Source organism: Pristis pectinata, chromosome 23, assembly GCF_009764475.1.
Source record: "Pristis pectinata isolate sPriPec2 chromosome 23, sPriPec2.1.pri, whole genome shotgun sequence".
NCBI lineage: Eukaryota > Metazoa > Chordata > Chondrichthyes > Rhinopristiformes > Pristidae > Pristis > Pristis pectinata.
In genome coordinates this window covers 31,442,614-31,467,190 of record NC_067427.1, presented here as the reverse complement: position 1 = coordinate 31,467,190, position 24,577 = coordinate 31,442,614, and the positions used below count along the sequence as shown (strand labels likewise).

At 41.8% G+C, this 24,577-nt stretch overlaps 1 protein-coding gene across 1 annotated transcript; it reads left to right on the top strand.

Annotated features, from left to right (window-relative positions):
• The first annotated feature begins 1,977 nt into the window (after window positions 1–1,977).
• LOC127581961 (tubulin beta chain-like) lies at window positions 1,978–24,110 on the top strand. Its single transcript, XM_052036759.1, has 4 exons — window positions 1,978–2,040; window positions 10,162–10,270; window positions 10,361–10,471; window positions 23,047–24,110. The coding sequence occupies exons 1-4, from the start codon at window positions 1,984–1,986 to the stop codon at window positions 24,108–24,110; spliced, it is 1,341 nt and encodes a 446-aa protein (XP_051892719.1). The 5' UTR covers window positions 1,978–1,983.
• Window positions 24,111–24,577: the final 467 nt, after the last annotated feature.

The following is a 24,577-nucleotide window of genomic DNA, read 5'->3' as shown; positions in this document are numbered from 1 at the left end:
GACTGGCTTCTGAGATCTTGGGAGGAAGACAAGATGGGGGAGTCACTGGAACATAAATCATAAAAACAAGTGGTGGAACCCTGAGGACTCATATCCTCAAAACACTGCAGTGCCATCATGCCTGTCCTTCCTGAGTTGAGGGTAAAGGCCCTTGAAAATGGCCATGACAGAAATCAGAATTATATAGCAAGGAAACAGGCCCTTTGGCCCAACTTGTCCATGCCAACCAAGTTGCCAACCTGAGGTAGTCCCATATACCTCTAAACCTTTCCTATCCATGTACCCATCTTAAGTGTTTTTTTAAATGTTGTAACTGTAACCACCTCTACCACTTCCTCTCGAAGCTCGTTCCACATACCTATCACCCTCAGTGTGATAAATTTGCCCTCAAGTCCTCTTTCCCCTCTCATCTTAAATCTATGCCCTCTAGTTTAGACTAAGTTAAAGTCACCCCTCAGCCTCTTATGCTCTAAGAAAAAAGCCCCAGCCTATCCCAGTAACATCCTTGTGAATCTTTTCTGCACCCTTTCCAGCTTAATGACATCCTTCCTGTTGTTAGGTGACCAGAACTGCCCACAATAATCCAAGTGTGGTTTTGCCAACATCTTGTACAGTTGAAACATGATGTCCCAACTTTTATACTCAATGCCATGACTGATGAAGGCAAACGTGCCAAATACCTTCTTCACCAGCCTATCTACCTGTGCCTGTTCTACAACATTCTCCAAGCAAGGGCCCTGCAAGTCCTGCTCTGATTTAATTTACTAAAATGCACCACTTTACACTTGTCCAAGTTAAATTCCATCTGCCATGCCTTGTCTCGCTTTCCCAGTTGATCTAGGTCCTGCCGTAATCTTAGATAACCTTCTTCACTGTCCACTATACCACCAATTTTGATGTCATCCTCAAACTTACTAACCATGCTAACTATATTCTCATCCAAATCATTACTGCAGATGAACAGGGGACCCAGCACCAATCCCTGGAGCAGAGCATTGGTCACAGGCCTCCATTCTGAAAAATAACCCTCCACTACCACCCTCTGACTCATATCACCAAACCAATTTTGTATCCAGTTGGCTAGCTCACCCTGGATACCATATGATCTAATCTTCCCTCCATCGATGCTGCCTGACCTGCTGAGTTCCTCCAGCCTTTTGTATGTACTGCTCCAGGTTCCAGCATTTGCAGAATCCCTTGTGTCTTCCAGGTCGGTCTACCATGCAAGGACCTTGTTAAAGAAGCAAGCACGTATCAACCACAATTCTACACCTCTTGCATTTGATGTTAGTTTAAGGTAGAGGAGATTGTAGGGAACGTTGAAATAACACCTTTTTGTCCCATTGTTATCATTCTAGCTGTGAAAGAGCTTTACAGTTCATCTCACTTTGGTGCTTTGAGAGCATTTTTATTTCTTTTCCGAGCATATAACCAATTTTTAAATGCCCAGTTCCAGCTTAAATCTGCTACCTTTCTTCAGGGCGCCACATTCCAGGTTTTCACCAGTCACCATGTGATTACAGGTGCTCTATAAAGTACAGCATCACTTTGGGAAGCAACTAATGTCTATTACAATCGTAACAGAAAACACTGAAATAAACCACTGCAATTCCCTCCCCACGAATGCGGGTGTTCCCAGTGCTCTGGCTTTGCTTTGCATTTCCAGCAGCCAACATGTTACCACCAGCCCAAGCGGGCAGGGGCATTGCACCACGTGGTCAGCATTGACGTCATCGGCGCCGCGGAATATTGTGACAAGACGCCCGCAGGCAAAAGGGGGAGGCGATAAAGTTGTTACTCGGCAACAGCAACTCACAGCCAATCACAAGCAGGCCGACCGGATTGAACCAATAGGAAGAAACCGTGGAGAGGGCGGGCAATACACGCTGATTGACATTGAAATACCCAATGGAGGAACGAGAAGCTGATTAACATCCAATAGGGAGGCGCAATTCCTTTCTCCGTTTAAATCTATCTGCCAGCATGCGGGAGATCGTGCACATTCAGGCCGGCCAGTGCGGGAACCAGATCGGTGGTAAGGTGTGTAGTGTGGCCGCAAAGGCCGTCCCTTAGCATCAAGCAAGGCTTGAAATCGCCTCATGCGGCCGCTGCCGAGCTCTGATGGAAGAGTCGGTCCCCGCCCGGCGCAGGCTGCCCGCCCATTGGTCGGAGCGTCGGCCGCCTCACCAACCCCGCCCCCCGCCCCGAGTTTGCGCGGGCTCCACTAACGCATGCGCAGTTTGAGTTGTCCGCTGGTGAGTGTGCGGCGCAGGCGCAGTTGGCCGGTGTTGGGTCGAGTGAGGTGATGTCGGTGCACGGCGGGATCCCACCATTAGCTGGGTAGTCAGCGTCGTCTGTTTGCATGTGTTTTGGTTTTAGGGGTTATAGTTCTTGGCCGGGTGAAGGGAGCCCAGTACCGGCCCGGGCCATGAGGCCGGGAGCTCTGCCCCTGCCCCACCCACCACGATGTGAGCTCTCAAACACCAGCAGCCTTGGCAGATTTAGTGCTCTGTTACTTCTACATTAAAGTTTCTCCATCCACCCAAAATTAACGCGGCATAAACGTTTAAGTCGGAATAGAACAGCACAAGAACCGGCCCTTCGGCCCACATGTCTGTGCCAGCCATGATGCCAATATAAGCTGCACAACTGCTTGCACATGGTCTATATCCCTCCACTCCCTGCCTGTCTAAACTAATGTATCTGCTTTCACCACCTCCGCACAATGGGTTCCAGACACCCACCGCTCTCTGTAAAACGCCTTGTAAATCTTTAAACTTTCCCCCTCTCACATTAGACCTATGTCCTCTAGTATTTGACAGTTCCACCCCGGAGAAAAGACTCTGACTATCTGCCCGGTCTATTCCCCTTGTTTTATAAACCCCTATCAGGTTTCCCCTCATGCTCCAGAGAAAAACAATCCAAATTTGTCCAACCTCTCATAGCTAATACCCTCTAATCCAGGCAACATCCCGGTGAACATCTGCACCATCTCCAAAACCTCCACATCCTTTCTGTAATGCGGCGACCAGAACACTCAACATGCCAAGTAGGAGTATGAATAGGAGGCCTCTGATGCCCTCTGCACAGGCTGATCCTCTTTCTCAATCACATATTCCTATTCTCTCCCCATATCCTTTTTGCCTCTTGTGTCTAGAAATCAATCTATCTCCATAAATATATCAGTCGTACAGCACAGTGACTGGCCCTTTGGCCTACCACATCCATGCCAACTGTTACATCCATTGATACCCACATTAGGTCCATAACCTTCTGTGCCTTGTCTAAATACTTTGTAAATTTTGTGAGAGTATCTGCCTCCACTACGTCTTAAGGCACTACTTTCCAGATTCCAACCACCCTGAAAATAGTTCTTATCGGATCTTCTCTAAATCTCCTACCATGGGAAAATGATTTTTACTATTTACCTTGTTTATCCATTTCATAATTTTGTATACTGATAACAGATCATCCCTCAGCCCGATCGGCTCCAGGGAAAACAGCCTATCCAGTCTCTATTTGTAACTGGAAAGCTGCATTCCAGGCAATATCCTGCTGAATCTGCTCTGCACCCTCTCCAACGTAACATCATCCTTCCTAGACTGTGACAGAACCGCATACAAAACACCAAGTTTGGCCCAGCCAATGTTTTACAGAGGTGTAAAATGACACCCCAGCTCTTGCATTCTATTCCATGGTTGATGAAGGCAAGTGTCCCATATGCCACTTTCACCACCCTATCCACCTGTGTTGCCACTCTCAGGGATTTATGGACATGTAACCCATTGTCACTCTTCATCAACATACCATACCATTCACTGTGCATGTCCTACCCTTATCTGCCCTCCCATAATACATCACCTCACACTTGTCAGGATTAAGTTCCATCTACCTGTGCTCTGCCCAACTTTCCAGTTGATCTGTATCATGCTGTAGCCTTAGACAACTCTCCTTGCTATCTATGATACAATATTCATCTGCAAACTTACTAATCATACTTCCTACATTCACATCCAAGCCATTAATGTATATCACAGGCATCAGAGGTGTCGACACCAACCCCTGTAGTACACCACTGGTCACAGACTTCCAATCAGAAAAACAACTCTCTCCTCTCACCAAGCAAATTTTGGAGCCAATGTCTTGGCCTGCACTGCTTTCAGTGGTAGAGAATTCCACAGATTCACCACCCTCTGAGTGAAAAAAAATCTCCATGAATTTGAAGTTCTCCATCACTCCAGGGTCCTTAATGCTGTAGACATTGAAGACAGAGACACTTACTCGGACCCCTAGTTCTGGATGTCCACCATAGGCAGCCTGTACAAATATTCTCCCTCCATCCCTTGAACCCTCATAATTTTGTACTTTTCAACCCTCATTCTTCTAAACTGTCTCTCCTCATCTGATAGATCTGATGTATCGGGAATGAATTTGGTGAACCTTCACTGAACTGCCTCTGTGGCAAATAAATTCTTTCCTGGGTAAGAAGACCAAAAGCTACACAAGTAGCTCTGGGTGTGGTCTCACCATCTCTGTATATTTGTAGCAAGCCATCCTTGTTCCTGTACTCTTGCAATGGAGGCCAACATACTATTTTTATTTCTTAACTGTGGACTACACCTGCATCTTTGTTTTCATTGATAAGTGCTCCCATATCCCTTTGTGCACCAATGTTTACCAATTTATTACCATCTCCCTTTCTGTCTTTCCTGCTGAAGTGAATAATTTATTTCTTTTTTACATTATACTGTGTTTGCCATTCATTCAGTCTGTCTAAATTTCTTTGCATCCTCCATACGTCACCCAGTTTTGTGTTGTTGGCAAATTTAGAAATATTACATTATTATAGAAGGTTTTAGAGTACAGTATATGTTTTGGGCTCTGCTGTGCCTAAGATTCTGCTGTGCCTAAATTCATCAATCCCAGAAACATAACCAAAGGGACATAAGTTTTGCTCGATGAAAAACAACTGATCCAGATTATTACAATGATGATGAATTTGTCAATTAATAATTCAACTGAAAGTGTTCTGAATTTTGTTGATAAATTACCAAATATCTTTACTAATAGTCTTTATACTGACTTGTCTTTGTAAAGTTTTGAAAAAAGGTTCCTAATTGTACATTGTTCTGCCTGTGAATTGCATGGAAATACTAAAAAGTAAGATCTATGCTAATGTTGACTATCTTTAAAACAACATTACGATTGTGCAAGATTGCAGGCAGCCACAAAGGTCATAGCAAGAAGGGCAGATGGCAGTGCTGAACTGTGAAGACTGGCAAATCAATGCTGGGGTGTCTGAGTGCCAGGAAACTGAGACACCAGCATGGAATTTGTGGAAACCCAGTAGGCTGTGTAGGGGTTCCAGCTCAAAATGGCAGGAGAACTGGAGCTGAAGCTGTCTGCCTGCACAGAGGACGATGGCAGCTATGAGGATTCTGCATCTGACACTTAGCCTGCCTGCAGATTATGGATTGTAAACTGGAAGTAGATATATTTGTAATAGTGTGCAACTTGGTGGGGAACCTGCAAGTGATGGTGTGCCTGTGCCTATCTGCCCTTGTCCTTCTTGATGGCAGAGATTGTGTCTTGGATGGTGCTGTCAGAGTAGACTAGGCAAATAACTATAGCACGTTTTGTATATAGTGCAATATATATTGTACTATATATAAAGCCACAATCCTCTGGTGGTGGAGGAATGAATTTTCAGTATGGTGATGGGGTACCAATCAACTGGGCTGCTTTGTTCTGGATATTGTTGAGGTTTTTAAGTGTTGTTGGAACTTTACTCATCCAGGAAGTGAAGAGTATTTAATAACACTCTTGAGTTTGCCTTGAAAATGGAAAACTTTTGGGTGTCATTCCCAAAATGCTGTAGAAGTGTTATAAATAGCCAATTGCTACTGGGCCAACCTTTCATACATTTTTTTTATTTTCCACTCCTTATGATCTTTTTGGTAATTTTTATTAAGTTTAGAAATATCTCTTAGGGGTAGAGTTCTGAAGAAGTTCAATGGAGTTTAAACTAGAGTGCAAAACATGTAAATTTGGAAAAGTGGGAATTGATTTATATCACTAAACTGCAAAGAAGTAAATTAAGCTAAATGACAATTCTTATGAATTTACACAATACCTTTGTATGTGGCTCAGCAATATTTTCTCTATATTAGCAAAGAATAATTCTAAATTAAAAAGGATCATTTGGCATCAAGGTCAGCACAAGAGAGCAACGGACACTGCCCGGTCAATCACGGACACAGCCCTCTCCACCATTGAAATCTTCTACGTAAGGCGCTGCCTCATGGAGGTGGCATCTATCATCAAGGATCCCCACTATCTGGATCACATCCTGTTCTCGCTGCCACCGTTGCGCAGGAGGTACAGAAGCCTGAAGACCCACACCAGGAATAGCTACTTTCCTACAACCATCAGGTTCTTGAACCAACTAGCACAACCCTAACCCTACTTCAGCAACAGAACACTACAGATCACCTCTTGCATTACCATGGACTTGTCTTTTTTTTGCACTAATATCTTTTTTTGCACAGTCTTTTTTTTCATTGTCTTGTATAATTAATGTATATTTTTTGCATAATTTATTTTCTGTGTGTTGTCTGAATCTATGTGCCTGTGATGCTGCTGCAAGCAAGTTTTTCATTGTACCCATACCTCACTGTGCTTGTGCATATGACATTAAACTCAACTTGACCTGACCTGACTTGAAGTTAAACAGATGGTAAATATTTATTTACCCTTTCTTTAATTGTCATTATATTTTACCCCTTTCTTCTTTATTACTTTTTTTGATAATTTCTTTTTAAAAATTTATATTTCTTGCTAGCTTGCTCTTACTTAGTTTTCCTATTATTTATCCATTTCAAATGCCATTCTTTTCTAATTTTTTTAACTCCCTATTTTTAAACTTACGCTTACCTTTTACCTAATATGATAGTTAATATTTCTAGTTAACCATTGGAGTGTGTTGGTGTCCATTGAAGATCCTGAATTTGGACTTAACCATTAGTCTCAAACTTAACATGAAATTCAGTCAGCCATATGTAGTTTAGTAATGGCATCAAATAATTAGACACATGAGATGGTGGTTTCCATGAAGTAAAATGTCTTGAAAGCATTATCAAACTAAACTTGACACCTAAACATAAAAGTTCACGGTCAAAGCTGAAGATTTAAGGAGTGTCTTAAAGGAGCAGAGAGATTGAGGGAATGAATTCCTGAGAGAGCCTTGGAGATGAAAGCATGGCACTGATGGGTTGATTAAATAAAGAGGTGATCAGGACACCAGCATTTAAGCAGCAAAGCTATTTTGGAGGTAGGAAGGCTAAAGGATATTACAGATATTGGGAGAGGTGAGACTTCGGAGAGATTTGAAAATAATGTTTTAAAATAAAGGATCTTCTTCCTGAGCCTCCCTTCTTCCAGAGCCCTTGACTCATCTCATGTATTTCCTGCACTTCTGTGCTCACTCCCTCTCCTGGACAGAGCAAGAAGTGCTCCCCAGTCCTTACTTTTCACCTCACCAACCTCTGCATTCAATTTATCATCCTCCACAATTTCCACCAGCACAAACAAGGTTTTCACCACCTGGCATATATTCGGTCCCCCTCCCCTTTGAGCATTTCAAAGGGATTGCAGCCTTTGCTCTTCCATCCCCACCAAACACTTGCTGCCTTACGGCACTTTCCCTTGCAACTGCAGGAAAAGTCCTTTCACGTCTGCCCTTCCCACCATCCAGGGACTCAAACGTTTTCTTCAGGTAAAGCAGAAATTCACTTGCACTTTTTCCTATCCAGTGTACCGCGTTTAGTGTGCACGATGTGGTACCCTCTGCATTAGTCACCTTATTTGTTCTGTAAAACAAATTACTTGCGCAACAGAAAATAGCAGGACCAGGAAAATGACTATTACTTAGAACCAATTTTCCTTTGAAGAAAATAGACATTGCCTTGGAAGAAAACCAACAAAACAATCCCAGAAATTACCTTGAATCACCAAAAGATGGATAATGGTTTCTCCAAAGTAAAACTGAGCAACGAATAGAGTGAGATTCACTTACCTGGGGAGTACTGATGAACAGAGGGATGTTAGCAGTGCAGTGTGGACACCTGACTGTCCATAGATCTCTAAAGGTAGCAGCTGGGGGGGGAAGGGGGGGGGGACCTGATAAAGGTATATAAAATTATGAGGGGTATAAAGAGAGTGAGAAACTTTTCCCCATTACGGAGATGTCTGAAATCAAAGGGCACAGGATTAAAGTGAAAAATAAGAGGGTTAGAGGGGTTCTGTGGAAACATTTTTTCTCCCAGAGTGTGGTTGGAGTCTGGAACACGCTGCCTGAGAAGATGATGGAGGCAAGTACTCTCACAACATTTTTAAAGTATCTGGATGAGCACTCGAATTGCCAAGACACAGAAGGCTACGGACCAAGTACTGACAAATGTGATTACTATACGAAATTACTAGATGGTTGGCATGTACATGCTGGGCCGAATGGTCTGTTTCTGTGCTTTATGATTCTGTGACCTCCTGTTTGTGGTATTAATTGAAAGGAAAACATTGTTGTGTAGTTTCACTAGAAATGGATCATTAATTTCAGGCTAACTTAAGATGCGGCTGTAATGAATGGCTCTAGTAGTAACATTAGGGTGAATCTTGAGGCTTCACATATAAGCTACCAACTGCAAAGGTGCTGGACCTACTGCCAGTTTTGTGATACCAAAAAAAGTCCAGCAGCAGACCAGGGGCTTGCTGGGATTCTAAGCATTACAAAGGGAAGTCACCATTCAAATCCTGCTCCAGGTTAGATCCTCTGCAGGATCCAAAACTATTTATTTCAATTGTGATTATTGGGATTTGTATTTGGAAGCAGGTAAGGTAGGTTACTTCGTTTAAATTATTTTACTTTAGCTTATCTTTTTTCATTATTTAACTTTATTTTTTTCAAATTTAATTATTTACCTCAAATTTAATAAAATCATTTAAAACTATGAAATAACCCTCTCAGATTTTACCTAATAAAACTGGGGCTGGCAGTTTTCCATCTGCCAAAGGCTTTTGGAAGTAGGGTGTCCACACTGCACTGCCAGAGGCCCTGCTGTCTCTGTCCTGGGTGTTGTGGGCCTGCAAGATTGTCTCTCTGCATCCAATTCACATGAGTGCAGAGATCCTTGCCAGGATTCTTGCCACAGAGGGAGACATGGCCTGCAAGTTCTAAGGCAAAAACCCCAGCAAAGATGGCTTCAGCTCATTATTGCCTTTTAGAAAGCTGCTTTTAATTTTTCCTTTTGTTAGTTTTATTTTCATTGTTTTATTTTTTCATTTTTAATCAGTTTTTTTCCCTTCAGGAGAAAGAAGATGAATTTTCAAAAACTTTGTTAACTTTTTTCAGTTTCTGCATCCACATGGTCTCTTGTGGCTGATGTAGTTTTGTTCATGAGTACAGATTGGCATAAGCTCTCCCCAAGCATTTAAATATGATTTGAGTTGATGGTGGTCCTGATGAAGGGTCTCAGTCTGAAACCTCGACTGTTCACTTCCCACCATAGATGCTGCCTGACCTGCTGAGTTCCTCTAGCATTTTGTGTTCATTGCTGCAGATTTCCAGCATCTGCAGTCTCTCTTGTGTCTTGAGTACCTTTTTTTAGGCATCTCGTAGGATCCCTTTGAGAAAGAGACTGGAGAAGGTACAACAAGTGGGTTACAGCAATGATATTAAACTGACATCTATCAACAAACACTCAACGGACTATGGCTCTTTCATTTAGACAAGTAAAGGCTGATGGATGATCAAACAGATGTCATTAAAATCATGAAAGCGTTTGATAGGTGTCAGCTGAGAGCATGGAGTAGAAATGTGTCCTCAGTTGTATGTGCTATTTGCTTAAAATAGTAACCAATGGAGTAGTAGCAATTGGGAGTCGATAGAAACAAAATTTTCGAAGCATCCATGACCGTACTGAGTACCAAACACATTTGATTGGTGATGTGTTCCATGCCAATCTGAAACTGGAACTCAGAACCTTCTGGGTCACTGAGTCAAAGCTGACCACCCCAAATTTCTTCAAAAAAATTGCATAAGCTAATAATTGCTGAAGGTTATACACTTTCTTTCTTGTTATTTATGTGTTCTTATTCCCTGTTTAGTTCTGGGAGGTCATCAGTGATGAGCATGGTATTGACCCCACAGGAATGTACCGTGGAGAGAGTGATCTGCAGCTTGAGAGGATTAATGTGTATTACAATGAGGCCAGAGGTATCAGTCTTGCATCTTATCATATTTCAGGTGCATTGCTGCTTTCTACTGTTTGTAAATATTTCTTTATTTAATACTACATTTAAATAGGTGGTAAATTTGTGCCTCGTGCTATTCTTGTGGACCTGGAACCTAGTACAATGGACTCTGTTCGTTCTGGACCTTTTGGGCAGATTTTCAGACCTGATAACTTTGTGTTTGGTAAGCAAAGTTTTATGGAAACACTAGGATTGTTTGGTATAATCATGGAATTCAAGTTAAAGTTATTTATAAGCTGTATTTAGAACTTTTTATCCATGACAAGTTGTCTGGTAGTTTGAGAATTAATAAGTTGGTTCTACATTATTGCATTTCTGCAGTTGTGAAATTTTTTAAAAAACAGTCTAAATCAATCAAACACAATAATATTGTATCAGTGTTTTAGATATGCAAAACCAGATGGATGACAATACTCTAGAGTTTAAGAAAAATTTTGCACCCCAGCTAAGAAGCACAGGTCAGAGAATTGGGGCAGGATTATAGTAATCATAACATTCATTCAACTCAAAGATGTCAAATCTTACTGTGAGCAGACTGTTGAATACTAAATGTAACTGTTCTTCAAACCTTGAGTTTAATTTCCAGAATTATTTCAGAATTGCCTTTATTTCACAGAAAATAAGCAGCTGAGTACCATTTAGACATTTCTTATCTAAGAAGTGAAAGGAGTATTCAGCTCCCAGGGGTGCAATCCCATCAGTCCCATTCCCATCTCCTTATTGCCCTGCAACTTATTCTCTCTCATATATGCCCATTAACTCCCCTTTTGATTGTTTTTTGCCATTAACCTACATAAGGGATAATCTACAGTGGCCTATTAACCTACCAGCATATCTTTGAAGGGAGGAAACCGGAGCAACTAGAGGAAATCCACACGGTCACATGGAGAACATGCAAACTCTGCACAGATAGCACCCAAGATCAGAATCAAATCCAAGTCCCTGGAACTGTGAGGCCAACAGCACTACCTGTTGCACCACAGTGCCTTAATTATGTGTTTTAAGAAATCACCTTCTCAGAATATTGACCATTGAAAAGCCTTCGATTTATTGCCCATTCATAGTGGATTGAATCTATACCACAGAAAAGGAACAATCGGCTATCATGTTTGTTCTGGCTCTTTGAAAGAGCTGTCCAGTTAGCCCCCCCCACCCCCCACCCCACCCCACCAACCTCCTTCTACATAGTCTACATATTTTATCTTTGAAAGTTATTATTGACATTTCTTCCACCATCCTTTTAGGCATGTATTCCAGATCATAATGATCAACTTTTTAGAAAACAAGCAATATTCCCATCTCCCACTGGTCCTTTTTTTGTTTATGTCCTCTGACCTGGCAGTGGAAATAGGCTCTTGTGCTTACTTTATGAAAACACCTCATAATTCTGGATGCTTTATTCAATTTTCCCTTAACCTCCTCTGTACTAAGCATATTCCAGCTGGGGAGACTTCAGGATGAAATAAAGGGCATTAATGATAGGGTGCTGAAGCAGGTCCATCAATATCTTTGAAAAAGTAATTGGACATACAGTTGTAAAGGAAAGCAAAATCAGGGTGTTGGAAAAGAGCAGGGAAATGGGAATTTTTATTCAAAGAGCTGCCACTGGTATGATAGACTGTGGCATCCATCTGTGCTGCATGATTCATTAATTCTTCTGGAGTCTCCACATTAATATCCCTCATCACAGGCTGCTTTAGTAAATCTCTCCCATGCTTTCTTAAAAGTCAGGATATTATGGTGCCCAAAAATAAATGTAATACTGGTGAGGCCAAAGCAATGATTTTTGGAGTTTTAGATAACATCCATGTTTTTATACTCAGTATCTATTTCCAGCGTCTAATATCATTTAACAATATTATCAGCTTATTCTACATTTATCAAAGATTTCTGAGTTCATAGTTCCAGATTTGATGATGAGAGGCTTTTCCCCAGGGCTGAAATGGCTGCCACAAGAGGACACAGGTTTAAGGTGCTGGGGAGTAGGTATAGAGGAGATGTCAGGGGTAAGTTTTTTACTCAGAGAGTGGTGAGTGCGTGGAATGGGCTGCCGGCAACGGTGGTGGAAGCGGCTACGATAGGGTCTTTTAAGAGACTCTTGGATAGGTACATGGAGCTGAGAAGAATAGAGGGCTATGGGTAAACCTAGTAATTTCTAAGGTAGGGACATGTTCGGCACAGCTTTGTGGCCGAAGGGCCTGAATTGTGCTGTACGTTTTCTATGTTTCTATGTTTCTATTTCATTCCTGTACCATTTACTTTATATTGTCTCATTAAAACAAATAAAATGGATATAGGAGGGGGCCATACAAACTCTGAAGGTTTATCAGCTATTCACTTGGGTCACGGCAGATCCTTTAACTCAAGGCTGCTTTCCAGTCTGATCCCCATATCTCTTGATTCCCTTGGAATCTAAAAATCTGTCAAGTTCAGCCACAAAAATACTCAGTGACCAAGCATTCCCAGCCCTCTAGGATAGAGAATTCCAAAGCATCACAGCCTACCAAGAATCAAATTTCTCCTCTTCTCAATCCAAAGTGGCCAACCCCTTATCCTGAGACCATGGTGCCCTGTTCTGATCTCTCCAGCTAGAGAAAAACAGCCTCCCAGCATCTGTCAGTCTCTGAATGTTTTATATTTCAATAAAATAAACACACATTCTTGTTAGTGGGCAACTCTTTATTTTCAGACTATGCCCTGTTATTCCAGACTTCCCCATGAGTAAAAACATTTTTCAGCATTCATCCTATCAAGCACCCTCAAAATCTTGTATGTTTCAATCAGATCATTTTTCTAAGTTCCAATCAGTATGGATCCAATCTGGTTATCTATTCCTCATAAGGCAACCACTACATTCCCAGAATTATCCTAGCAAATCTTCTCTGAACTACCTCCTACATGTATACTTGTTCCTTAATATGTACTCCGGTCCCACCAAAGCATGTTGTTGAAATACTTCCCTACTTTTATAATGCATGCCTTTTGCATTGTATGCCAACCATCATGCCCATCTTGCTTGCATTAATTTCATATCCCTCTATGCCCTGCTCATTCAAGTACCTGTCCAGATTCCTCTTAAATGTTGTTGCTGTACCTGCTTCCCACACCTCCCTCTGGCAGCTCATTCCAGATACCAGCTACTTTTGGAGTGAAAAAATTATCCCACAGATACCCTACTTCTTCTCACCTTAAACCTATGCCTTCTAGTTTTAGACCATGGTGGAACAGAGTCTATCTACTGTATCTATGCCTCTCATAATTTTATATAACCTCTATCATGTCATCTCTCAGCCTCCTTTCGCTCCAGGGTAAAGAGACCCAGCTTATTCAGTCTTTCCTGATAACTCAAACCCTCCATCAAGGCAACATTCTTGTGAATCTTTTTCTGCACCCTCTCTAGCTTAATCACGCCTTTCCTATAATCAGAAACAGCACACAATACTTAAAGTACCACTATCCAATGTTTTGTGCAATTCTAACATGACAATCCCAACTCTTATACTCAATGCCTCGGCCAACGAAGGCAGGCATGCATATGCCTTCCTCACCAACCAGTCTATCTGTGTTTCCCATTTTCGAGAATCTATATACTTGTCCCCCAGGTCTCTCTGTTCAATAACACCCCCAGGACCCTACAATTCACTGTGTATGTCCTACCCTTGATTAAGTTCCTAAAATGCGTGTCCAAGTTAAATTCCATCTGCCATTCCCTTGCTCACTTTCCTAGTTGATCTAGATCTGGTTGTAACTTTAAACAAGCTTCTTCACTGTCCACTGTACACCAATTTTGGTGTCATTTGCAAACTTACTCATCATTGCCACATACGTTCTCTCTCAAATCATAAATACAGTATATACGAAAAACAACAAGCACCAGCACCATTCCTGCAACACATCACTGGTCACAGGCCTTCAATTTGAAAAAAAGCCCCGTTTCCTACTACCAAACCAATTTTGTATCCAATTTGCTAGCTCGCCCTGGACGCCGCCTACCATGCGGAACCTTATCAAAGACCTTGCTAAAGTCCATATAGAGTCCATATAAGTCCATATTTGTCCTCTTGGTCACCTCTTCAAAGAACTCTATCAAATTCATGAGACACAATTTCCCACACACAAGGCCATGTTGACTATCCCTAATCAGTCCTTGCCTTCCCAAATGCAAATAAATCCTATCCCTCAGAATCCCTTTCAATAACTTTCCCACCACAAAATATTCACCTATTCTTGTTATCAAAGTGGATAATGTCACTACATTTCCAAGTTGCCCTGGAGAAATTGATAGTTAGCCTTCCTTTTGAACTGATGCAGTCCTTGGTGAGAAGGTGATCTCATGATCTAATTAGGTATAGAATTCCAAGATTTTGGCCCAGCAGGGACCAAGTCGTGATGTGTTTCATGGAGGCAAATGTGAAGATGATGGTGTTTCCATGCATCTGATTCCCTTATTCTTCTAGTTGTTGGATGTCGTAGCTTTGAAAGGTGCTGTCAAGGATGCCTTGGTAAGCTGCTATAGTGTTTCGTGTAGTGTACAGTATACACACATTATGGCCATGTTATGTTGATGATTGTTGACCAAGCAGCCTTCCTTGTCCTGAATAGTGTTGAGCTTCGTGAGTGTTGTTGTATAATGAAGATCGTGGAGAAGTTTTGGCAAATCAGATGAATCATTGACTTCATTATACACTGCCTCTGACCTTGCTCTGGTATCCAGGGAATTTACATTGATGGTGCAGTTGTGTGGTTAATAGTGGCTTTCAGAAAGATGAAACTGTGGCATTTGACAACGATATGTGATTGAGTGCAAAGTAGGTAAGTTCTCTCTTGCTTGGGGTGGTTATTGCTTGGTATTCATGTAGTTCAATTTTATTTGTCATTCATCAGACCAAGCTTAGATGCTGCCCAGCTGTTGATGTTTTGCCTTTTTTTTCATAATGGGAAGAATTTACAAAAGTAGCTGGTGCTGCAATCATTAAGTATTCAGCTTCTGACAGCTTACGATGGAGAGAAGATCATTGATGAACTAGCTAAAGGTGGCGTGGCTAGGATGCTGCTCTGAGGAAGTCCTGCAATGATAAGCTGGGGTTGAGACGTTTGGCCTCCAGTAATCACATAAATCTCCCTTTGTGCCAGAATGAAGCTGGAAAGCTTTCGTGCTATTTATCACCTTCGGGTGGTCTTCTTCCTCCTAATTATGTTGTGTATTATGTTGCATCCTGGAATACACTTCAGTTAATTGCTTCTGTCTATGACCTAAATGATGAGAGATTGCGGAGCTCTGAGATGCAGGGTGATCTGGATCCCCTAGTACACAATTCACAAAAGACTAATATGCAAGTACAGTAAATAATCAGGAAATCTAACAGAATATTATCTTTCATTCTAGGGGAATTCAATATGAAAATGTTGAGACCAGATCTGCAATATTGTGTATAATATTGGTCCCCTTATTAATGGAAGAAGGTTAATGCATTGGAAGCAGAGAAGGTTTACTAGCCTAATACCTGGAAGGGGTGGGTTGTCTTATGAGGAAAGAGTGGACAAGATAGACATATCCACTGGAGTTTTGAGGAGTGAGAAGTGACTTGATTGAAACATACAAGATGGATTTGAAAAGGATGTTTCCTTTTGTTGCAGAATCTAGAACTAGAGGTCACTGTTTAAAAGTAAGGAATTGCCAATTTAAGACATAGATGAGGTGAAATTCAGAAGCTTATGAGTCTTTGGGGGTCTCTTAGAGGGTGATAGAAGCTGTCATTGAATGCTTTTAAGGCAGGGGTAGATAGATACTTGACATGCAGGGAGTGAATGGTTACTGGGAGTAGGCAGGAATGCAGAGTCGAGGCTGAAGTCAGATCAACCAATGATCTTATTAAAGACAGAGCAGGCTTGAGAGGCTGAGTGCCTACTCCTACTTCTAATTCATAAGTTCTCACTAAATAATAAACTATAAACCTCCAATGTATTTTTAGAAAAATGTTGGTGGATTTTGTTCATACAGCATATTTCAGATATAGATGATTGATTGCCCTGCCATTCAATAAGATTTATTTGCTGATTGTGAAGTCACTTTGTATGCTGCATTTATCCATATAACATTGATCAGATTTTAAATGTGGTTTGTTGTTTGTTAAAAATACTTAAGAACTTTTTACCTATATGAGTGTAAGACTTTTTTTGCCCTTTGTTTTACTTTGAATGGGATGCAGAATGTAAAGTTTAAAAGAAAATATTGCTTGAATTTAAGTAACCAGTTTCAATCTGTGGGAGCAGCAATGAAGCAGTATGGAGGTGTAGGGAAGTGTTCATTTGGGAAAATAAAATTCTGGTTTATCAAATAAATATATCAGATAGCTGGTCGAATGGGTGAATCAGTCTTGGTGTGAGAGAAGCGATGGAAACATGAGAACATAAATAGGGCAGGGGTAGCCCATTTGGCCCCTTGAACCTGCTCCACCATGCAAAAAGATCATGGTTGAAATTTGGCCTCAACACCATTTTCTTGCCCCATCCCTGATTTCTCTAATATCAAGAAACCTATTGATCTTCGTATTGAATGTAATCAATAACTGAGCCTCCACTGAAGTAGAGAATTCCAAAGATTTCCTATCCTCTGAGTGAATAAATTTCTCATTTCAGTCTTAAATGTCCCTGGTTGAGGGGTATGGAACCAGGAGTCACAGTGTCAACCAGGGACAACATATCTACCCTGTCGAGCCCTTGTACATTTATACATTTCAAGAGGTCACTGCTCATTCTTCTAACTCTAAACAGAGGCGTATTCAATCTCTTCTCAAATGACCAACCTGACTTCCTAGGAATCAGTCTGGTAAATCTTTGCTACACTACCTCTACATAGGTAAATCCTTCTTTAGAAAAGAAGACCAAAATAATACACCACACTCCAAACATCCATTAGCATTTAAATGAGAACTGGATAATATTTAATGGTAGAATACAGATGAATAATAGGAAGGAGGCAATGTTAAATCCTTGAAAACTGTGGAGGGGGTGGAACAGGAGCTTGAAAAGATGTTGCTGCTTCGGTTATTGTCTTTTTAAGTCAGGTAGCATGGTTTTCAGCAAGTGTAATCCATGGAGGACATTGAGGCCAGCGATCGGGGTTCGATTTAGGGGCAGCATGGTAGCGTAGCAGTTAGTGCGACGCTATTATACCGCCAGCGATTGGGGTTCGATTCCCGTCACTGTCTGTAAGGAGTTTGTACGTTCTCCCATGTCTGCGTGGGTTTCCTCCAGGTGCTTTGGTTTCCTCCCACATTGCAAAGACGTACGGGAAGGTTAATTTTGGTTTAAAAATGGGTGGCGTGGACTCGTTGGGCCGGAAGGGCCTGTTACCACACTGTAAATAAAAATTTTTTTTAAATTTTAAATGATATGATATCTTGCAGCTGGTAATAACACTTAGTCAATGAGGTAAAAGCCCGTGGGATCCAAGGCAGAGTGGCGAATTCAAGCTAAAATCAGTTCAGTGGCAGGAAGCCTACGATTGGAGGTTCCAAAGGATTCAGTATTTGATCCTTTGCTTTCTGTATTGTATGTTAGTAAGTTGGACCTCAATGTAGAAGGTCTGCTAACAAAGTTTAAAGATAGTACAAAAATCGATCACGTTGTCGACAGTGACAAGGAAAACTTTAGACTGCAGGATGATTTCTAACAGCAAAATGACAAATGGAATTTAATCTGGTGAAGTGAAGTAATGCAATTGGAGAAGTGCAGCAAGGCAATTGAATATATAATAAATGAGAGGACACTGAGAGGTATAGAGGAACAGAGAGACCTTGGAGTGTATGTCCACAGATTATTAATGTAGTAGGATAGATAAATAAGGAAGTGAAAAAGCTTATGGAATGTTTTCATTTTTCAGCTGAGACATAGAATAAAAGGGGGGTTATGCAGGAACTAGTTAGGCCATGGCTTGAGAACTGCCTACAGTTTTGACAAATGCTTTATAGGAAAGATGTGCAGAGGAGATTGATAGTAGAATTAGAAGGGGGATCAAAAAATATATCACTTGAAGAGTGGTAAGGTCTGAAATTGATTTCCAGAAAGGGTGGTAAAGGCAGAAATCTTCATCACATTTAAACAATGCAATGAAACTCTGAAAATCTGGTAACTGGGTGAAGAAATTTCTTCTTCAACCTGAATGGCTGATCCTGTATCTTGGGATTGTGATCCCTGGTTCTGGATATCCCAGCCAGGGAAAACGTCGCTCCTGCTTTGCTTGGTCTCATTCTGCAAAACTAAGGGAGTGTAGGTCCAATCTGCTTCATCTTCTCTGCCCCCAGCACCCCCAACTTCCCCATCCCAAGCTGAACCTTTGTTGCTCTTCCTATATCACAATTATATCTTAAAGTGAGGAGGGCAGACACGTACACAATATTCCAGGCATAGAAATCAAAAGAATTCAAATGCTGTAAATCTGAATTAAATGCAGCAAATACACGCAGCAGGTCAGCGGCATGTGTGAAAAGAAAAATTAAAGACCCTTGGTCAGATCTGGGAAAGAGAGGAAACAAGATAGTTTCAGGTTGCAGAGAGGGTGGGGGAGTGATGGATAGCACTGTCTGATCTGCTGAGCGTTTCCTCCAGCTCTCCATTTTGCATCTTTTACATTCCTTTGTTTGTATTTTCCATCTCTAATTGCCCTCGTTTCACAGATTTTATTTTCCTTCGTTTGTGTCCTTTCTCTGTACTGTATGACTTTATGACTCTTTCTATCTTCCCTCATTAACCTATCAACCAGATGAATTTCTTTAGCATCCTGAGGAAGTAGAGGTCCTGGTGCGCTTTCTTAGGCATGGCATCTTCGTGGTTGGACCAGGACAGACTATTGGCGATGTTTACTCCTAGGAACATGAAGCTCTCAACCATCTCCACCTCAGCATCATTGATGTAAACAGGAGCATTATGCAGTAGTTTTCCCCAGTGGATCCATAAGTTGCACCCTGCATGAATGCATCCTACAACATGTATTCCTAGACTTTGTCAGCAACCCTCAGTCATGAATGGTCTGAAAGACCTTTCTCACCAAATTGATAGACATCGATTGTTGCTGGAAGATTGGCTGTATATAGAGTCATAGAGAGATTGAGCACAGAAACAGGCCTTTTGGTCCACTGAGTCTGCACTGAGCATCAAGTAGCCATTTTTACACTAATCCTATCCTAACTCATTTTATTCTTCCACATTCCTATCCACTTCCCCCCACATTCTACTGGTCCTCTACACACTAGGGGCAATTAACCTACCAGCCTGCATGTCTTTGGGACATGGGGGGGAACCATAGGGAGAATGTGCAAACTCCACATAGACAGCACTGGTGGTCAGAATTGAACCCAGGTTGCTGGAGCTGTGAGTCAGGAGCTCTTCTAGATGCACCATTGTGCTGCCCAGGGAGCAGCCCAAAGAGTCCTGTCATTGAGCTGTTTGTGATGAACCAAGACAGATGCCAACAGATCTTTGTTTTGCGTGTAAGGTTGTACCAGCAGGAAATGGGTGATGGTCTCTTCGCCATGGCAATCTTGAGAGCAGTTTGTGATTTGAGGATGTTTGAATGATTGCATGAGGAGGGCCTTTCTCCTCATCATCTAGGTCATGGCTTGAGTTTCAGCCCTTCCATGAGATTCTAAGCATTCTCCAGTCTGATGCTCCAAGTTCATCAGTTTGGCCAGTTGGGCTCCTTGCATTACAATGGATGTAATTAAACCTTCTAGTCATCATCATGACCATGTCCTGCTCTGCCTATTGCCTGTTTTGCCTTCTTTGTTTGACTGAACCTCACTCCAACTGTACACCTACTCTGTGTTTACTCTGTGTGCCAAAATAATTTAAACCTCCCAGCAAGGCGTTCCAGTTCAGGTACAACCCGTCCTCCTTGTACAGGTCCCACCTACCCCAGAACACCTGCTATGTGTCATCATGAAGTGAGTAAGACCTGGTCTCTCCTTCCTGTGCTCTCCCCAGGTCTTCCTTGCTAGGTGCTGCCACCGAGTGTTGAAAATTAAATCCCCTTTCTTTTTATTCACTATGTAACTCATGCATTTCTTGACCATCAGATTGGTACAGATTTGTGTGCAATAATTCATACTTGATTTGCTGCCAATACATTCCTGAAGATTCAATTTTGACTGCCTCTTACCTCAAATTATCCTGTGGGGTGGGATGGGGCAGGGCAGTAACACCTACAAAATAGGGTCAATAGCTTTTAAACCCTACCAACACCTTTGATATGTCAGTGCCATTTGTAAAAGAGGCCTACTCTTAGGTGTCCGTGGCTGTTTATTTAGGACGATACACCATAAAATGGAAGTCAGGATCTATAGCAGAAAATGGATCCCAGTTACCATTTTGCTGCTGAGCTGGCTGGACTCTGGGTAGGGCATATCCTGACCATTTCCATAGGTGATGAATGAGACAAGGTCCAACTAAAGCTTAAATTATTTTCCTGGGACCCTGATTTATAATTCAGGCTCATGAACTGTGCTGGGAGCAACTTTGGTCCCTTCATCCCACCATTTGAGCTTTAGTGATGCCAAAGCATTAAAAACATGAAGTGAACCATCCATTCCACCGCCAAAATTAGAGCCAGTGGCCAGTAGATAAGCAAAATCTTCTTCAAACAGTTTACAGAAATAGGCTGCTTATGGAGGGGTTCCTTTGCTCAGTCCTTTTCTTACCAGTGTGTGACTGCTCAGTCCAGCAGATGTGCGATTTTTATGGGATATAGCTCAAAACATGGGTTATGGTTTTTGGTGCTAATGGCACTTAGAGTTTGCTGATTCAGAGACTGGGAAGCCTGCTGAGGTGGCAGCAATTTAAGTGCCTCCAGAATAGGAGACTAGCTGTTCAGTGATGGTCAGTGGACAACAATGCTTTGAAACAGGAAACAATATGGTTTCAACTCAGGTCCCCAGTAGGGCAAGAGAGGTTTCTCTTCCTTGTTGTCATGTGATGCCCATCCAGATACATTTCTCAGAGCCCACCATGTATTTTCCATACGGAAAATGACTCTTTATTGTGATACAGGAGGAAACATGAGAACAAAATCAAATTAATCTGGCTCCACTTCACGTCTACAGCATCAGCTTATTCACCCTTCCATAGTACAAAAAAGATGTGCATTTCTATGAAAGTCCTACATGGTGAATGGTTATGAGAGGCCTCGTTGATGTGATTAACAGGAAGAACCTGTTTCCCTTGACAGGGAGGGCAATAACTAGAAGGAGGATTAGAGGGCAGTTGAAAAAAATCACCTCAGAGTAGTGGGAGTCTGCAACTCACTGCTTGAAAAGATGATATATGACGGAATTGTAAAGGTAGCTCGGTGAGCATTTGAAGAGCTATAACTCACAGGGCTGCAGATTGAGAGGTGGGAATTACTGAAATTTGCTTCAGCTTTGGCAAGCATAGGCCAAGTAGACTCCTTCTGTACCATATATTTCTATGACTTCCCAGCACCTTTCATGACCTCAGGATGTCACAAAGTGCTTTGCAGCTAATTAAGTACTTTCAGTGTATAGTTATTGTTGTAATGTAGGAAATGTTATAGCTAATTTTGTCTCATTTTGACCTGAATTGCAACAACCCCATAGTGATAAAGGCCTTAGTTGAACAATAAATGTTGTTCACTGCGGAGGGTTTCCCAGTTCTCCCTAGAATTGTGTGAGTGTTTCTTTTATGCTCACCCACATTGGCAGCAAGGGCATCAGTTTAATATCCCCAACAGAACACCACTTCCTCAAATCCTTTGATTTCTGCTCAAATCTCTGAACTCTCAGCCTTCTAACTTAGAGATAACAGTGCTACCAAGCAGAACCCATCTCCAGCTGACCCAGGAACCATGACTGTAATAGAAACACTTTACAAGGGAAATCCTCCAAGATTAGTGCTATATACTGCAGTGTACTGGCAGCCCATTTCCACCACTGCTAGTTGCTGTTCCTGAATGTTTATGCCCTTGGGATCTACTTAAGATAATGTATTATTACTCAGTTGAAAAATATTGTGATTTGTTACATTCCACATTGCCCTTTATAAATGCTTTCAAATTTAATTTGCTTTTTGTTTATCGAGGTCTGTAACAGATCTGAATTCCTCCCCAAGTAGTTAACGACAAATGGAATAAAATTGACACCAATAGAATTGGGGTAAAATGTAGACAAGTCACTTTCATTGTTTAACAACGTGGAGAAGGAATAAATAGAATGTGTTGTTAGAACAAAGTTTCTGCAGTGGAGTGCAAAGTCCAGTTTTGCTGGTGCAGCATTCACAATTGAAGAAAGGGATGGGTCAAAATGATTTATGTATATTGGAGGGGTATTATGGAAAAGAACAGGAATAATGATTCCAAATGCAATGGATTGAGAAAGAGTAAAGTAGCTCAGCTGTAGAATCTGGAGGAAAAGGTAGAAGCTACGTTCTACAGGAATCTAAAATAATCGAATGATTTTAAAAAAGTCTGCAGATTTACTTCACAATAGGAGAAATAGAGGTTACTAATTAGGGAAACGTTGATATAAGAAGAAATTAGAAAGTTGTTTGCATAGGAGGTGAATATTTGGAACATTCTGCCATATTGGGTGTTGGACAAAATGCCCTGAGGGGTGTTCAGAAATACAGAAGTTACAGGGAGGTGAGCATGATGGTCAAATGGCCTTTCATCAACCTTCCTTGCTCTTATCCCTTTTAGTAAAACATGTTATTTGGCCTTTGTTCCAGGGCGTAGTGGTGCCTCTAACAACTGGGCCAAAGGTCACTACACTGAAGGAGCTGAATTAGTCGACTCTATTATGGATGTGGTGAGGAAGGAGGCTGAGGGATGTGACTGCCTCCAGGGATTTCAGCTCACCCACTCACTGGGTGGTGGTAGTGGTGCTGGCATGGGCACTCTCATCCTTAACAAGATTCGTGAAGAATACCCTGACAGAATGATGCTATCATTCAGTATTATTCCTTCACCCAAAGTGTCTGATGTTGTGGTTGAACCATATAATGCTACCCTGTCAATTCACCAGCTCATTGAGAATACAGATGAGACATTTTGTATTGATAATGAAGCTCTACACGATATTTGTTTCCGAACCCTCAAGCTTACCAGTCCCACTTACGGAGACATGAACCATTTGATATCAGCCACCATGAGTGGTATAACAACCTGTCTGCGTTTCCCTGGGCAGCTTAATGCCGACCTCCGTAAACTAGCAGTGAACATGGTCCCCTTCCCCCGCCTGCACTTTTTTGTGCCTGGTTTTACTCCTCTGACCAGCCGTGGTAGCCAACCATACCGTGCCCTCACTGTGCCCGAGCTCACCAAACAGATGTTTGATGCTAAAAACATGATGGCTGCCTGTGACCCTCGGCACGGCCGGTACCTGACAGTTGCTGCTGTATTCCGGGGCCGTATGTCCATGAAAGAGGTGGATGAACAGATGCTGAACGTGCAGAATAAAAACAGTCCCTATTTTGTGGAGTGGATCCCAAACAACGTCAAGACTGCTGTGTGTGACATCCCACCCCGAGGACTCAGGATGGCAGCCACTTTCATTGGCAACACGACAGCCATCCAGGAGCTGTTCAAGCGCATCGGTGAGCAGTTTTCTGCCATGTTTCGCAGGAAAGCCTTCTTGCACTGGTACACAGGTGAGGGCATGGACGAGTTTGAGTTCAGTGATGCTGAGGCTGACATGCTTGACCTGATAGCTGAATATCAATATTACCAGGAAGTTAAAGTTCATGAAGAGCCTCAGTATTATGTCGATGAAAATGATGAAGAGGAGCTGTGAATATCATTGTGGTGAGATTCCAACTCATAACAGGGAGGCCTGACTTTTTGCTCACTATGCACATGACCTATTTCAATACCGAGTGAACTGCAAATAAAGTTGCCTGACAGTACTTGACGTGTTAAGAATAGAATGAATGTGTGCTTTTTAACATTAATTGTACAGGTGGGAGAAACTCCATGGCCCATTTTGGGTTTATATCTCACACAACTTTATTGGTACATTTCTAAAAGTCCTGAAACTTAAATTCCTGCGCTGATGAGGGTGAGTACTTCCCACTGTTATAAGATTTTCCGCCCAACTGAAAACTTTTATTTTGTGTCTGAAAATTTTCACCTGAGCTAAGGAAGAAGAAAGTTGTACTTCTGCAGCATCTGTCATGATCTCAGGATGCCCAAAGTGCTTTGTTGCTAATGAACTAATACTTGAAGTGTCAATTGTTATAATGTGAGAAGCAGAATAATTAA

Excerpts from the sequence above, each read along its gene's own strand:
- LOC127581961 (XM_052036759.1), top strand. The coding sequence starts at position 1,984 with ATGCGGGAGATCGTGCACATTCAGGCCGGCCAGTGCGGGAACCAGATC. Across the intron at positions 10,271-10,360 it reads GTATTACAATGAGGCCAGAG|GTGGTAAATTTGTGCCTCGT; the intron begins GTATCAGTCTTG and ends ACATTTAAATAG. Across the intron at positions 10,472-23,046 it reads ACCTGATAACTTTGTGTTTG|GGCGTAGTGGTGCCTCTAAC; the intron begins GTAAGCAAAGTT and ends CCTTTGTTCCAG.